The sequence below is a fragment of the Dama dama genome, chromosome 10 (assembly GCF_033118175.1).
Source record: "Dama dama isolate Ldn47 chromosome 10, ASM3311817v1, whole genome shotgun sequence".
Taxonomy (NCBI): Eukaryota; Metazoa; Chordata; class Mammalia; order Artiodactyla; family Cervidae; genus Dama; species Dama dama.
This window is the reverse complement of record NC_083690.1, coordinates 12,992,248-13,009,562: the sequence shown is the minus strand read 5'-3', so window position 1 is coordinate 13,009,562 and position 17,315 is coordinate 12,992,248. Positions and strand designations below refer to the sequence as shown.

Genomic DNA, 17,315 nt, shown 5'->3' with positions numbered 1-17,315 from the left:
CCACTCCAGTATTCTTGCCTGGAGAATCCCATGGACAGAGGAGCCTGGCAGGCTACAGTCCATGGACTCGCAGTGTCAATCTCAGTCTTCCAACTCATCCCACCTCCCTTCCCCCCTTGAGGGGAAACCATTAGTTTGTTTTCTACTTCTATGATTCTGTTTCTGCTTTGAAAATAAGTTCATCTGTACCATTTTTGTTTTAAGCACTTGGCTGTACCAACTCATTTAAGCCTCCAAGCAACTCTATGACCAAGATAATACTGTCGACTTAAAAATTAGCCACAACCTAAAAGTTGAGAGTTAATGTTTTATGCAGTGGAAATTTTTAGGACTTCCAGCCCGAGAGACAGCATCTCAAGTGACCCTGAGAGAACTGCTCCGAGGAGGCAAAGGGAGGAGCCAGGTTATACCGAAGTTTTACAACAAACGGCTGGTAGTGTGAACATCACAAGATTATTGTTAATTAAAGGAAGTCAGATATCCCAAGTTAAGGAATTTAATACTTTTCTATGTATGGGAAGATGGTAAGAGTCTGGGCTCACTGAAATCATTTCTTTCATATGTATCTCAGCTACCCTGGGGCCAGTATCCTGTGTTTCTGCTTTTTAATATGCTGTCTAGGTTGGTCATAGATTTTCTTCCAAGGAGCAAGTGTCTTTTAATTTCATGGCTGCAGTCACCATCTGCAGTGATTTTGGAGTCCCCCAAAATAAAGTCTCTCAGTTTCCATTGCTTCCCCATCTATTTGCCATAAAGTGATGGGACTGGATGCCATGATCTTAGTTTTTGGAATGTTGAGTTCCTGTGGGCAGGTCCAAACAGTTGCTAATCACTGAGGGGGCGGGGAGGTGGGATGGATGCAGAGACAAGGAAGGAACAGTCAAGAAACAGTAGTGCAGCCTTGGGGCAGGGTCCTGGCTCCCCCTCAAGGGATGCACATAGCAATATCCTTGAGTTGTTTTGCAGATACTGAAGTCCCTACCGGGTGGGATAAGTTAACTGCATGTTGCCCACAAGCACGTAGACCCCAGACCAGTTGGAACCAGGAGGTTGATCATGCTGACTTCAAGTTGCCTCCCCAACATCAGAAGAATATTCATGAGCTGATCACACCCTCCTCTTTGAATCATTCCTATAAAACTTCTCACTACCCCTTCCAGGTCTTAACATACAGTTTTGAGGACATTAGCCCACTGTGGCCCTCTTTGCCCAGCAAAACAATAAAGCTCTTTTTTTCTACTTTACTCCAAACTGTCTCCAAGACACAATTCGGTGATGTGGTACAGAGGCCGAATTTCATGTACAGCAGCTCCAGTCTGGAAATTTTATTTTTAGCAGATTTGACAAACACTGGCTTAGTAGTTCATTTTAATTTTTTTTTTTTTTTAAAAGCTGGACAGATACTAGAACAGATGGGCGGCTGCTTCACCACTTTCCTGGGTGTGTGTCACCTTGTGCATATCATTTCATCTCTCTGGGCATCAGTTTCCTCTTCTGATTAATGCAGCGAATGATAGCACCATCCCCTGAGGTTTTTGTGTGGATTAAGTGAGCTGGTGCGAAGTGCTTAACAATCCCAGATGCTTAATGAGGGGTGATGACAGTAATGTGTCACCAAGCAAGGACTCTTGTGTCCATGGTGCAGAAAGCCAAACTCTAACGTTGGGTGTTGGCAGCAAAGTAGAGTTTATTTGTAGGGGGTAGCAGCTCATGCTCAAAAGACACAAATAAACTGATGGCTTTCTAGCAAGGCTTTTTAAAGAGTGTTAGGCAAGAGTGTCTAGAATGCTTATAGACTTTCTTTTGATTGGTTGGTGGGGTAACAGGGTGATGTTTCTGAAATTTTAACCTTCTGGTTCCAACCAGTCTGGAATCTTGTGCTTGTGGTCAGCATGTAGTCACCACCCTCCACCTGAGTTGAGTGGTGTCTTCATATACATCAGATTGTTTATCCACATTCCTACAGAATCTGGTGACTCTGCTGTCTTAATCATTAACTGCTTGAGCCTGCTCTTTGGAACTCAACAGAGGCCTCAGAGGCTAAAGACTCCCCCCTCCCCTCCCCCGCCACAAATAAACAAGGGAACATGGCAGGGTTTTTCTACCCTGGAAGGCCCCAGTCCTGGTTGGTTTCAGCCTCCCCTATTCTTTGATAGTCCTCAATCCTGACGGGAACAAGGGCTGGACAGAAAGAGAATAAAATTTTCAATAGTGAGATTAATCACAATTTGGTACAAGAACTCAATTTTAGGGGGATTTGGTTTCCAACGGAATGATGGTGGTGGTGCTGATGACAAGCAAAACTGAAGCTGCTTCAGAATGAAATGTCAGCGATCACAGCAGGTGGCTTGTAGAACATCCTGTCTTATCCCCCAAGGACAGGGCTGGGTCCTTTGGGCCAGATAAAATACAAGTCCCCACTTAAACTGTTGTTTCAGATAAACAACTACAAAGATTTAAGTACACTATCTTGCAAATTACATACGACATACTTATCATTCATTGCTTATCTGAAATTCCAATTTAACTGGGTGTCCTGTAATCTTGGGATTCCCCGGTGGCTCAGAGGAAAGAAGAACCCGCCTGGAATGCGGGAGACCTGGGTTCATCTCTACTTGTTAAACCCGGAACCCCCACCTTTAGCGAAGGGCTGCCCCCATGCCTGAGCCCAAATTCACTCCCTCTGCCCACGCATGAGACTGGCAAGTAGCCTCCACTCGCCAGGAGCCCCAGTCGATTCCAGAGGGGCCGCTCACGTTTCCGCCCCGCTCAGACAGCACTAGTGGCGTCCCGAGCGACCGAGTCCTGTGCGCCCGCCGGCCCCGCCCCGCCCCAAACAGAGGGCGCAGCCCCCAGCCGGGCAGGCCCCACCCGGCGCTTGGGCAGTTAGGAGTCTCGCAGCTCCTTGCTACGCAGCGGACTCAGTTGAGGCCAAAATACTCGCTCGCCATGTCGGCTGCAGAGGCGGGGGGTGTTTTCCACAGAGCGCGGGGCAGGACCCTGGACGCCTTTTCCTCAGGTACTTCCTGCTGGGGAGTGGGTGGTTTCAGGGCTGCGGAACATTCGGCGCGGGGAACGTTAGGTTGGGATGCACACCTCCAGCCGGACCCCAGTGGGGGCTGCACCTCGGGGGCTGGGGGCCGCAATAGCAACCGCACCTCCCGCACGTGGGGCTTCCAGGGGCGCCTGTGAGAGAGGCGTTCCTGGGCTTGGGGGTCCGACAGTCGTGGAACCTCGTTGGCCTTGACCGAGGTCTCGGAGAGAAGATAAAAGTGAGGCAGCAAAACAGTTGATAACGCGGGCTGTGCAGTTAGACTTGGTTTCTAAGTCCTGCCTTGGATACGTGGCTTAGGGAGTGTTAGCCTCAGTTTCCTTATCTGTAAAGCGGGAATAAAACAGGGAGGTTCTGTGTGGCACGGGATAAGCGCTGGGTGCACGTGCGATGCGGTTATTTTTATTATGGTTGTTGATCATGATGCAGTTTTATACTCCATAATCATGGTTATCTTCTACAATATGAGTCATTCACCCAAATGTTAGCAGTGCCTTCAGAGCTAAGAGAGCGAGCGGGGAGGCAGTCAGGAGTTGTGTTCTAGTTACCTGCTTGGACTTTGGAGTTAGCTAATTCGCCTCGCTGTGAGAATGGGTTTGTTAATGCTTACCTCACAGGAGAGAGTTAGCAGGTTCAAAGAATTTCTGTAACCCGGTTCCTGACGCAGGCCAAGTGCTGAGTGAATGTTCACTCCGGAGCCCCAAGAGAGACCACTGTTCCCCGTTCCTTGCTCCTCCCTGCCAGTTTTGCTGCGTGGAGTCACCTTCCCTCCCATGAACTCGCCGGTTTTTGTCACCCCGGGGAAGTCACCCCAGATGCCCTGTTCAATCCGGCTTGTGCTCACCTTTACTGCTTCACGCTCGCCATTCTTCTTGTTCAATTCTGCTTCACTGGGCTTCTTGAGCTCCTATTTTAAAAGGCCAGGTCCTTTCTCTCTGTGGTGGTTTAGTTGCTAAGTCGTCTCCGACTCTTACAACCCCATGGACTGGGGCCTGCAAGGCTCCTCTGTCCATGGCATTTTCCAGGCAAGAATACTGGAGTGGATTGCCATTGCAGGCAGATTCTTTACCAACTGAGCTAATAGCTGGCTGATGGGTCTGGCTCTTTCTCAAACCTTCCTACGTTAATTAAAGTTTGATCACTGTCTCAGACAAATTTTCCCTTGGTCACTGTTAGTAAAGTAGGTGTTTTTTTTTTTTCCCTGTAACTCTCTGGTCTAAAGTTTTATTCTTTTATCTTCTGCAACTGTTGGTGGGGGAGTAGGGAAGGAGGCGGGGCTCTGGAAGAGCATATGGGGCCAGAGAGCTGGTTGAGGTGGATTTTAAAATACAACCTGTTAGAGTGCCCATTCCCTAAATATTGTTTAAATGTGCCTTTTTCACTGTTTTTTGAACCCAAGTTCATGTGTGTGACGCACAGTGAGGCCAAACAAACCAAAATATCAGTTTGGAGCAGAGAAGGGTTTATTGCAGGGCCAAGCTAGGAGAGCAGGTGACTCACGCTCAAAAGAATCCAGGTTCCTCTGGTTTTCAGGGAAGAGGTTTTGGTTCTTTTTTTAAGATTTTTTTTTTTCTTCTTTTTTTTAACGTGGACGATTTTTCGGCTGGGAGGCATTTGGGATCTCAGCTCCCTGACCAGGGATTGTAAGGGGGAGTCTTAACCACTGGACTGCTAGGGAAGTCCCTCTGGGAGGAGTGTTTAAAGGCAACAGTTGGGGAGACAGCTGCAGGGTGAACAACTTTCTTCTGATTGGTTTCTGGTGAGGTAACAGGGTAGGGCCCCAGGAATCTCAGGCCTCAGCCTCTAGTTCTGACCAGTCTGGGGGGGGGGGGGTCTCACCATGTTAGTTATCATCCTCCACCTGAGGGATGGGGAGGGCCACAGAACTCAAAAGACTGGATCAGATTGTTATGTGCCTCCTTGTGGAGGGACTGGGACTCTGTTTTATCCTGTCACTATTGTTTCTTGACTTTTCCCTTCGTTTCTGCATTCCCTCAAGTCCCTCATTATTAACCCCTTGAATCTGTTCTTGGGAACTCAGGGAAGGTCTGGGAGACGAAAGCCTTTTCTTCAAACAAGAAATGAGGGACACAGAAAGGCTTTCGTTTTCTGGAGGACCCCTCGTGTTCCTTCTCTGTTTCAATCCAGTATGAGGTTTTTGAGATCTAGCCATGTTGGTATAAGTAGCTCTTTAAGAATTTTCCACAGTTCATTGCTCATTTTCTTACTGGGCAGTATTCCATTATATAAGCATATATCAATACTTGATACATTCTGTTGCTAGATATTCTGAGGATCTTCCCTTTGCTTTCCAAATATACACTCTCCCTTCCCCACCGAAATCTGGAAGGTTGACCTCCATGGACTTCATCCATGGGCTCCTTGCCCTTGGGCCTTCTGTTGGGTTGAGCCAATGGGGCGTCCCGTTTGGAGACCAGAGGGATGGGAAAGCTAAAGTGTTTATTCCCCTGACTTTTTTGCTGTGGAGCTGCCTCTGGCTGGCTCTACAGTTCAGTCACTCAGTCGTGTCTGACTCTTTGCGACCCCATGGACTCGGCACACCAGGCTTCCCTGTCCATCACCAACTCCCGGAGCTTGCTCAAACTCATGTCCATCAAGTCAGTGATGCCATTCAACTATCTCATCCTCTGTCGTCCCCTTCTCCTCCTGCCTTCAATCTTTCCCACCATCAGTGTCTTTTCCAATGAGTTGGCTCTTTGCATCAGGTGGCCAAAGGATTGGAGCTTCAGCTTCAGCATAAGTCCTTCCAATGAATATTCAGGACTGATTTCCTTTAGGATGGACTGGTTGGATCTCCTTGCAGTCCAAGGGACTCTCAGGAGTCTTCTGCAACACCACAGTTCAAAAGCATCAATTTCTTCAGCGCTCAGCTTTCTTTATGGTCCAACTCTCACATCCATACATGCCTACTGGAAAAACCACAGCTTTGGCTAGATAGACCTCTGTCAGTAAAATAATGTCTCTGATTTTTAATATGCTGTCTCAGTTGGGCATAGCTTTTATTCCAAGGAACAAGTGTCTTTTAATTTCATGGCTGCAGTCACCCTCTGCAGTGATTTTGGAGCCTCCAAAAATAAAGTCTCTCACTGTTTCCGTTGTTTCTCTATCTATTTGCCATGAAGTGATGGGACCTGATGCTCTGATCTTAGTTTTTTGAATGTTGAGTTTTAAGCCAAGTTTTTCACGCTCCTCTTTCCCTGGCTGTACTCCTCCCCTGAAGTTTGCTGCTTCTTTCAACATGACCTTTTTGCTGGAACTCTCGTTTCAGATTTGGGTAACCGCTTCCTTCCTCCTTTCAGACAGAGTTCTGCTTCTCTGTGTTGGACTACTAAACCGTCCTTTGATGTTCTACACTCAACTCATCCCAAATAATCCCCCTTTAAACGCTCCTTTAATTGTCATAATTTGAACATGCCAGCTATTTCCTGCGAGGATCCGGATATGATGGACATTCAGTTCTTTCTGTTTTTCGCCATTGGTAACAGTGCTGTTATGAGCCTTCTGGTACAAGTCTTCTTGTGGACACATGGGAAAATTTCTCCAAGGCATCCACCCAGGAGAGCAAAGTTGTGGGTTGCAGGATAAAATCTTTCCAGCTTTACTAGATCGTGTCACATTGCCTTCTAGAATACTTGCACCAACTCATATTCCCACTAGCAGGGTATGAGAGTTCCCTGTGACTCTGCTCTGTCTCTTTTCAGTTCAGGAAGTATTTATTGCAGTCCTACTGCATTCTCTGGTATCTTGTGGAGATACCAGAAAAAAGCAAGGGGAAGGCAAGGACCCATAATCTAAGCACAAAGCTATGGCACAAAAAATAGGCCACTGCAGTGGGAGTTGGGATTTTAAGCGTTGGTCCTGGGTGTTGGTGAGACTCGTAACATAAATCGGGGAGCAAGGAGGAGGGTCAGGGATGATGGGATTGATTGGGAAGTGGTGGCTTCGAGGTCCCTTTAGGAAATCTGGGGCAACCTGGAGGATGCAGCGCACAGCTGGGGATGGAGGTGTGGGTGCTGCCATCCCCCTAGAGGCAAGTAGGTGGGATGGCTGTAGGAGTCAGTGGCATTGCTCAGGGGAAAAATGTGGAGTAGTGGATGGTGTGTGTGCGTGTGTGTGTGTGTGTGTGTGTGTGTGTGTGTGTGTGTGTGTGTAAGCTTAGGATATGCCTCCGTTTAGGAGGTAAGAAACAGGAAAAGACACACGGAAGGTCTCAGAGCAGGAAGCAAGCAGATATTTTGGAAGATAAACCCAAGAACCGGCCTTGGTACTAAAGTTGGGGAGGGGGACTCAGGCAGGGTGGTTCACAGGCTCAGATGCTGCAGATGTCTAGGTGAGTGGTAGCTGAGCAGGTGTGATTGTTCTGTCACCTTCTGGAGGACAGTTTCAGTAGAGTTGTAGGGGGAAGCCAGGGGGCATGGTGCTTGAGGAATGGCAGAGAGTGAGGATGTGCAGTCAGCGAGCATAGGATTCTGTTTGAAGCCCTTCGGTGCTGCAAGGTTGATGTAGGACACTAGCAGTTTGAGGAAGGAGCAAGGCTGCTGGAAGACTGAAGGGTTTGCAACAGTAGTAAAGATGATAAGAACAATAGGAGCATATAACATCTATCAGCTGTTTATGTCTTGCCAGGCACTGTATTCTGTGCTGTGTGTGGACTGTCTCAAGTGAAAGAAAGTGAAACTTGCTCAGTCATGTCCAGCTCTTTGTGACCCCACCCCATGACTGACTGTTTGGTCCATGGAATTCTCCAGGCCAGACTACTGGAGTGGGTAGCCGTTCCCTTCTCCAGGGGATCTTCCGAACCCAGGGATCAAACCCAGGTCTCCCGCATTGCAGGCAGATTCTTTACCAGCTGAGCCACAAGGGAAGCCTATGGACTATCTCATGTGATCTTCAAAACAGTCCTGTTGAACTAGCTATTATGATTATCTTCCTTCTATAGTGGGGAGAAAGTCAATCTCAGAAAGGCTGGGCAACTTGCCCAAGGTCACGTGATTGGTCTGAGATGTATCTGGGGTTGAAAAATGCAAAAGGCAGGTTCACTGGTTGGAGAGCAGTACCTGAGGAGATGGGAAAAGATGGGATTGAGGGCTCAGAAGAGGGCTTGGCCCTGGGAACAAATGTTCTCTTTGACCATCTCTTCCTCCTTCTCTGTCTCTCTCCCTACCTCTCTCTCTTTCTCTCTGTCCACCTATCTCCCAGACCATCCATTCGCCAGTCTGTCTGTCATATGTCCATCATTTCATCTGTCTGTCCATCTGTCTGTTGGCTCATCCATTTGCCCACTCAACAAATGTACTAAGCCCCTCCCTTGTCCCAGCAATTGTATTAGATCCCAGAGTGCATTGATGAGTGAAACTTATTGGGAATGGCAACCCACTCCAGTCTTCTTGCCTGGAGAATCCCATGGACAGAGAAGCCTGGTAGGCTACAGTCCATGGAGTCACAAAGAGTCGGACATGACTGAGTGACTAACACAGCCCACCTCTGACACGTAGCTACTTGGAGAGCCCGATACTAACCTGCCGGGTCCCGTGGACCAGCATAAAGAGCAGCCTTGGCAGATGTCAGGGAAGGGAGGGGATCTGAACAAGACCCTGAGGAAGGCTTCCCTGGGGAAGAATGTGTTGGCTCCTGGTTGAAGGGTGAGTGGGAGGGACCTGGGCCCTGAAGGGCAGGAAGGCCATTGTGGCCCAGAGTACGAATGGAAGTCTGATGTGGTGGGACGGGAAAGGGAAGGTTGAAAGGAGAAAGCAGCTCCTGAGTGTGGAGCAGGGCGGCGTGGCATGAGTCTGGCTTATGGGAAAGGAGGTCATCGAAGAGTTTTGTCTTTTATCTTGTGGTTGTAGTTATTCAGCTAAGTCGAGTTAACCCATAGACTATAGCTGCCCAGGCTCCTAGGTCCATGGGATTTTCTAGGCAAGAGTACTGGAGTAGGTTGAGTGGGTTGCCATTTTCTTGTCCAGGGGATCTTCCCCATCCAAGGTTCGAACCCGCGTCTCTTACATCTCCTGCACTGGCAAGCGGGTTCTTTACTGCTAGCGCCACCAGGGAAGCTCATGACCCCAAGGGCTTTTAAGCTGCATGTATGAGGTGATCCCGTTTCCATTTTGGAAAGAACCGTCTGGCTGCAGCAGTAGCAACAGAACTTCTGCTTTCGAGGAACTTGGGGTGCAGTCTAATTGGAAGGTGGAGCTCAGCAACTTGTCCTGAGGCAACATTTCCAAGGCACACATTGTTCACTTTGAACCTGTAGGTTTTCAGTTGCCAGAGGTACGTGTGGAGGTGGTAGGGGGGCTTCCAGTGGAGATTACGGGGTTGCTGAGGTATGAAGCTTCCCAGCTCACTGGAGCTGCCCCAGGACTGCCATAGGACCAGAGAAGCATCCACCTGGAAAAAAAATTGTGGGGATGGAGAGAGATTTAAAAGATAAATTGATGAGATAGGAGGAGGGAAAATGACCTTGAACTTGTAGAAGTGGGGCCCGCACGTGGTCTCCCCTGCCGGTTGAGCAGCCCCAGTGGGCCTGCCTAGTATGTGCATATACAGGGGTCTGGGACCCAGGGAAGGCAGTGACAGCGGGAGAGGCAGCCTGGGGGTGGGCTGGGGGCTCCACATGCAGTGACGTGAACCCACGAGACTAGGGGTTGTAAGCCTGGCCCTCCAAAACCAGGGGTTTCCCTGGTGGCTCAGAGGTAAAGAATCTGCCTACATTGCAGGAGATGCAGGTTCGATACCTGGGTCGGGAAGATCCCCTGGACAAGAAAATGGCAACCCACTCCAGTATTCTTGCCAAGAGAATCCATGGACAGAGGAGCCCACGGATGGAGATCCCATATAGCCCAGGGCTTCTGAAGGCCTGGCTTTGGAGCGTGCCTGTGTGCTCAGTCACGTCTGACTCTGCGACTCCCTGAACTGTAGCCCGCCAGGCTCCTCTGTCCATGGGATTCTCTTGGCAAGAATAGTGGAGTGGGTTGCCATGCCCTTCTCCAGGTATCTTCCTGACTCAGGGATCGAACCCACGCCTTCTGCAGTGCAGGCAGATTCTTTACCTCTGAGCCACCGGGGCAACCCCCAGTTTTGGAGGGCCAGGCTTACAACCCCTAGTCTTGTGGGTTCACTTCACTGCATGTGGAGCCCCCAGCCCACCCCCAGGCTGCCTCTCCCACTGTCACTGCCTTCCCTGGGTCCCAGACCCCTGTCAGCATTGCTGCTGACTTTGAGGCATGCCCTTGGAAGGTCCATTGCCAGTTCAGGCTCTGTGGGCAGGGGCTGAGCTGGTGGAGTTGCCCCAAGGGCAGACTTGGAAGAGAAAGGAAAGGAACTGGCTTTTTCTGTCTCTTGCCAAAATACACATTGCCTGTCAAGGAGGTTTTGGTGAACTCCAGTACCTGTGCCTAAAATCACAGCCCTGATAACCCTCATGCTCCCTGCTGGAAGCCCCTCCAGAATTAAACAGTTCATTTCTCAAGTGAAGCTTGTCGAGTAAATGAAGGCGTGCTCTCTTAGCCAGCTGGGGCTTCTATGACAGAACACCATAGGCTGGGTGCCTTAAAAACAACAGAAATGCATTGCTCACATCCTGGAGGCTGGTCCAAGGACCATCCAAGGTCAAGAAACCTGCAGATTCAGTGTCTGGTGAGAACCTTCTTCCTGATTCATAGATGGGCCTTCTTCTTTTTTTTTTTTTTGAAAGACTTAATTTTTTAGATCAGTTACATGTTCCTAGCAAAGTTGAAGGAAAGTACAGAAATTTCCCATATAGCCACCCCCCCCAACACCGCCCCACCACATGCATAGCCTCTCCCATTATCAACATTCCCCCCACCAGAGTGGTATGTTCATTACACTTGAGGAACATACAGTGACACAATGTGATCAGCCCGGAGTCCACAGTTTGCATTACAGGTCACTCCTGGAGTTGTGCATTTTATATAATGTATGTGTACTGTATAATGATGTGTAACCATCGTTACAATAGATGGCTGTCTTCCTGCTGGGTCCCCGCGTAGAGGAAGTGGGGAGTGAGCTCTCTCGGGTCTCTCTTTTTTCTTATAAATTTTCTTTCTTTCCTTCTTGTTGGCTGCGCCGGGTCTTCGTTGCTGTGAGGCCTTTCTCTAGTTGCATCAAGCAGGGGCTACTCTCGAGTTGCTGTCCACGGGCTTCTGCTTGAGAAGTGTGGGCTCCCGGCACTCAGGCTTCAGCTGCCCCTGTGGCACGTGGAATCTTCCTGGACCAGGGATCGAACCCATGTCCCCTGCATTGGCAGGTGGATTCTCAACCACTGGACCACCAGGGGGGCCCTCGGTTCCCTTTAATAAGGGCAGTAATCCCGGTACTGAGCCCTCACGGCTTAATCACCTCCCAGACTCCCCATCTCCAAATATCATCACACTTGGGGTTAGATTTCAGGGACTGTAGGGATTTGGGGAGGACACAGACAGTCAATGGCAAGCACTTTAAGACTTCCTCCTGGTGATTTTTGAAGAACAATATTCCCATGCAGTTCTGTTGTCTGTTAAGCTTGGCTCAGTCACCCATTTCCTGCTAACACAATCTGCTTGGCTCTGTCAACAGATGTTTATAGAAAGTAAGTTGTACGTGTCTCACCTGAGAAGGCTCACAATCCTCAGGCATGTTCAAATATTCATTTAATTAGGCAAATTGATAATTATATTTCCTTGACACATGTCCTAATTAAGACTACTTTCTCCTAGCAAATAATGGTTTTTCCAAAAAGTTTACAACATCTATTTTGAAGAAATTCTCAAAGGGAGAAATACCAAGATTAAAACATGCCTTCAGAATTATCTATATTTAATTGTTTTGAGGTCCCAGTCAGTTTTCCCAGTTCATTTTATCACTGGTATTTTCCCCGTCGGAGTACAGGAGTCATCAGTGTTTGACCTAGAAAGATGATTTCCCTGGACATTTTAAGCCTCCACAAGCTGTTTCAGAGGCGCCAACTCTGTCCACTGATTCTGAATATTTCTTGGTCCCTCCTGAAGACCCTTTCACTTTCAGACAATAAATGAAATTTCTAAAGAATAAACTTACTTCCTCAGGTCTCATCTAAGGAATTCTCTAGGAACAATCAACCTAGAAATGTTGGTTCAAGTCTGAACAGGATTGAAAACATAATGTAAAAAGTTCTAACCTATTAATGAAGAAAATGAAATGAATACCTTTAATTATGCCATCCACGTAGGCCAGACAAGTTCCCTATTTAAGAAGGGTTCCTGTGACTAAAATAGGAGTTTCGAAATATTCCTTCCTCACTCTCATTATGTGTAAAAATCAGTGCATAAAAAGTTCCCGTTAGAACATTTCCAAAAGACAAGTGAACTTTTGTTTCTGGATGCCTTTTTTCTTGGCTTTTCTGTTTTTAAATGACTCTGTTGAGGTACCATAATATTCACTCACCTTCAGTTTTACTGGTTTTTAATAAATTTTGTGGAGTGGTACAGCATCACAATTTTAGAACTTCTTCGTCTCCCCAGAAAGGATGCTTTGTGTCCATTTTCGGTCTCTTTATGTTTCCATTCCCAGCACAGTCAGCTACTAATTTACCTCTGTAACTTTGCCTTTTCTGGACATTTCATATAAATGGAATCATATAATCTGTGGTCTTTTGTGACTGGCTTCTTTCCCTCAACATAATCTTTTTAGGATTCACCCATGTTGCAGTTTGTATCAGCACTTTGTTCCTTTCTACTGAACAATATTCCAGTGTATGGATTACCACATTTTGTTTGTCCACTCACCCATTGGTGAACATTTGGGTAATTTTTTGGACACTGACAGACATTCTCCCATTTGGACACTGACTGTCATGAAGAAAGCTGTTAAGAACATCCACATAGAGTTCTTTTTGTATGGACATACTCATTTCGGGGCTTCCCTTGTGGCTAAGTGGTAAAGAATCTGCCTGCCAGTGGAAGAGACATGGGTTAGATCCCTGGGTCAGGAAGATCCCCTGGAGGAGGGGATGGGAACCCACTCCAGTATTCTCACCTAGAGAATCCCATGGACAGAGGAGCCTAGCAGGCTACAGTTCACGGGGTCGCAGAGTCAGATACAACTGAAGTGGCTGGGCACACACATACGTAAGTAGCTGTGTTTAGCATTTTAAGGAACCACCAAGCTGTTTTCCAAAGCAGCCGCACCATTTCCATTCCTAGCAGCAGATTTCTCCGTACCCTAATCCTTACTTGAGACTATCTGTCCTTTTGCTTATAACCCAGCACACAGGTGTGAAGTGAAATCTCATTGTGGTTTTTTATTTGTATTTTCCTAATGCCTAATGATGTTGGATATCTTTTCATGTGCTTACTGGCTGTTTGTAATCTTTGAAGAACTATCTATTCAGATCTTTTGCCCGGTTTTCTAGTAGAATTATTTCTGTTTTTATTATTGAATTGTAAGAGTTCTTATGTTCTGATGAGATCGGCGTGTTCAGGGTGGTATGGTCATAGACCCTATGTTCTGCATGCAAGTTGCTTGTCAAATATATGATTTGCACATCTTTTCTCCCACTCTGTGGCTTGTTTTTTCACTTTCTTGATGACGTCATTTGCAGCACCCAAGTTTTTAATTCTGATGAAGTCCCAGTTACCAACTTTTTCTTTGATTACTTGTTCTTTTGATGCCATATCTAAGAACTGTAGCCCCCCAGGTTCCTCTGTTCATGGAATTCTCCAGTCAAGAATACTGGGGTGGGTAGATGTTCCCGTCTCTGGGGGATCTTCCTGACCCAGGGATCGAACCCCAGGTCTCCTGCATTGCAGACAGACTCTTTACTGTGTCAGCCGCCAGGGAAGCCCAGGAAATCTTTACCTGAACCCGAGCTGTGAAGATTTTTGCTCCTGTGTCTTCTTTTAAGAGTATTATAATTTATGCTGTTACATTTAGGTCTGGTTCCATATTGAGTAAATTTTTATGTATGGTATGAAGTAAGGGTCTAATTAGAAATTTGCTTTTTTTTTTTTTAACTACAGTAGAAGCCTGGTAGTTTGTCAGTGAACAGAAAGAATTAACTAAAAAGGGGAATCATTAAAGAATTACACATTTTTGGCATTTCATTTTAATGTAAACTCTAATTATAAATGTACATTCATTTACTGGTCTTTTGAGGTCAGGCCAGGGTCATATCTTACGTTAATAGTTTGGGTTTATGGATAGGCCTGCAAGGGAGCATTTCTTGTGTAAACAGCACTCATAAGGAATCTTTTCCAGTTTGGGTTTTTTTCCCCAGTGGAGTAGTCAGTTAAAAATCACTTAGCAAGTATTCTGAGTGAAGGATTCTTTTAGGTTTATACTTTTTCATCAGATCTTTTACACTTGCCTCCCTAGTACCTAATTCAATTGTATTTTATTTTTTACCAGCTTGCTTTTATTGAGTCTTCCCAAAGCAGCCATCTTTGCTTTATCAGAAGCAAACCTTTTTTACATTCATATTTCTCCAGTTGACACATTTAATTAAATTAGGCGATTTAAAAATGAGTGCAGGCATGAACAGATTTGAGGGCAACTCCATGAAGGTCAGGGCAGAGGTCTGCAGAGCGTGGAGAGGCCGCCAGCTTGCCCTGGGCCACGAGGAGAGCCTTTGCAGGGGCGTGGAGAGTATTGGTGACACCTTCACATTGGTCTAGGGGACGTCTGTGAAGTAAGTGTCTTCTTCAAGGAGAGGACTCAGTGATGACTTTTTATATTTGTGCAGTATGTGATTTTTAACTTTGTCAAACCCTCCAACGAGCAAGGGGCAATAACGTGGGGCCAGGGCAAGTGGAGACTGCAGAAGCCCCAGGCCGGCTGCCGGCCACTCTCAGGACCACGTCTGTTGTGGCGTCGGTTCAGTTGAGTCGCTCAGTCGTGTCCGACTCTGCAACCGCATGGACTGCAGCACACCAGGCCTCCCTGTCCATCACCAACTCCCAGAGTTTACTCAGACTCTTGTCCATTGAGTCGGTGATGCCATCCAGCCATCTCATCCTCTGTGGTCCCCTTCTCCTCCTGCCCTCAATCTTTCCCAGCATCAGGGTCTTTTCAAATGAGTCAGTTCTTCGCATCAGGTGACCAAAGGATTGGAGTTTCAGCTTCAACATCAGTCCTTCCAATGAACATTCCAGTCAGGACTGATTTCATTTAGGATGGACTGGTTGGATCTCCTAGAAGTCCAAGGGACTCTCAAGAGTCTTCTCCAACACCACAGTTCAAAAGCTTTAATTCTTCAATGCTCAGCTTTCTTTGTGGTCCAACTCTCACATCCATACATGACCACTGGAAATACCATAGTCTTGAGTAGACGGACCTTTGTTGGCAAAGTAATGTCTCTGCTTTTTAATAAGCTGTCTGGTTTGGTCATAACTTTCCTTCCAAGGAGTAAGTGTCTTTTAATTTCATGGCTGCAGTCACCTTCTGCAGTGATTTTGGAGTGGCGTCAGACCCCCAGGAAATGAGCAAAAGAATGTCCAGACTCCCCTATGTCTCCTTGTTTAAAGAAAAAGAACACTCCTCGTGGAGCTATTGCTGCAGGTCCTCATCTGTAAGATGGAAGCCGAGTGATGGCCGCATCTGAGTTAAGGAGCAGCCTGGGTGGCGAGTGCGTTGTGTGTGGACCTGCATGGGTCACTGCGGCACTCGGTGATCCCAGGTCTGGGCCTTGTAAGTGGGAGGGTCCAGAGGAGCACATGGCTCTTCTGGCTCCCGGCCCTCTGACCTCGCCACAGGAACCCAGTGGAGCAGGACGGAGCACGTCACTTATGTCCCCCACCCTGGCCCCCAGTCTGCTCCTTCTCAGGCTCCCCCAGCTCCTCTGTCCCACTGGCAGCCCAGGAGTCACTCTGACCTCTGCTTCTCACCCTTCTCCATGTCCGGGGTACACCTGAGGTCCGTCCACCTCTCTGCTTCCAGTCTGTTTCCTGAACAGCACCCAGAGTCAGATCTTTGAAACAAAACCCAGCTCTGTCAGGCCTGGTCGTGGTTCATCTCTGTCTCCCTCTTCACTGCTTCCTCATTCTTCAGGCCTGGGCTGGTTCTCCCATTCTGAGTTAGGTCCCCTGCCATTTGCTGTCACCCATTCTATTAGGATAATTGTTCAGTTACTCAGCTGTGTCCAATTCTTTGCCACCGCATGGTCCACAGCACGCCAGGCTTCCTTGGCCTTCAGCATTTTACAGAGTTTGCTCAAACTCATGTCCACTGAGTTGGTGATGCCATCCAACCATCTCATCCTCTGTCATCCTCTTCTCCTCTTGCCTTCAATCAGTCAGCTCTTTGCATCGGTGAATAGAATTGTGTCTATACTCCTGTGACTTTGATGTCCTTTCCCGCCCTAGATGACAAATTCCTGGGAGGACAGGAAGCTCGGGCCTAGGAGGGTGTCGCAGCCGTGGACCTTCAGTGACCTTTCATTATGTGAATAAACAAATGAAAATGAATATAATGCCCCCTGATCACGTATGTGTATCCACTAACCCACCACTTACACACCCCATATTTTCTCTGGACAAAACCACACCAGCAGTAACCAAGGTATTGAGCCAATCAACAGGACCCTTGCAAACCTCACGCCCCTGGGTGGTTGGTGCCTTACTCAGAGGCATCTGCTGGGCGTGGTGCTTGTTTGCAGGCAGGGGCCTCCTGCCCCATGGAGCTGCGTCTGTCTCAGGGAAGGGTGGCCGTCTCTTCCCATCCAGGGCCCCCCTTTACCCAGCCTCTGCCCTCAGGACTGCCTCTGCCCAGAGCTAGCACCTGCTTTCAGTTCTCCATGAAGTGCTGCCTGGGCCAGCGGTCACTGGCTGTCTTGGCAACGAATCACGGAGAATGGTGCAGAAAAGTCACAGCAAACCTCCCCCCAACACAGCCGGGCCCTGAGTGGAGTTCTGCTTCTGAAAAGTGACAGAGGTTTGGATAATGCCCACCCCCCCCCAACTTAGACATTGTCTAGAACAACATCGGCCAAGTGCAGTGATGCTGAGAGCCACCTGGCCAAGCTGTCCTGGCCTGACTGCCTTCTTACTTCTCTGAAGTGCTGCAGATAGAGATGCTGGCAGGCCCCCCATCCCCACATGGCAAGTGTGGCAGCCAAGCAGGGACTCAGAGTCTTACGTGTATCTCTAAAACTACCTTTGGACATGTGGAGGCCAAGGAAAGAGGTTGGGTAAATTCACTTTGGTACTTAGGAAATGGAATTCGGAGACTCTGGATTTCGCTGTCACAATTATTTTGGGGGAGGAGATGGTCC

At 47.8% G+C, this 17,315-nt stretch overlaps 1 protein-coding gene across 1 annotated transcript in view; it reads left to right on the top strand.

Moving 5' to 3' along the window:
• Window positions 1–2,771: 2,771 nt before the first annotated feature.
• Window positions 2,772–17,315, top strand: part of CPPED1 (calcineurin like phosphoesterase domain containing 1) — a 135,435-nt gene continuing 120,891 nt past the window's right edge. Inside the window, exon 1 of the mRNA XM_061152863.1 lies at window positions 2,772–3,019. Within this exon, the coding sequence (XP_061008846.1) occupies window positions 2,950–3,019 (70 nt within the window). The 5' untranslated portion in view covers window positions 2,772–2,949. The remainder of the gene's footprint in view (window positions 3,020–17,315) is intronic.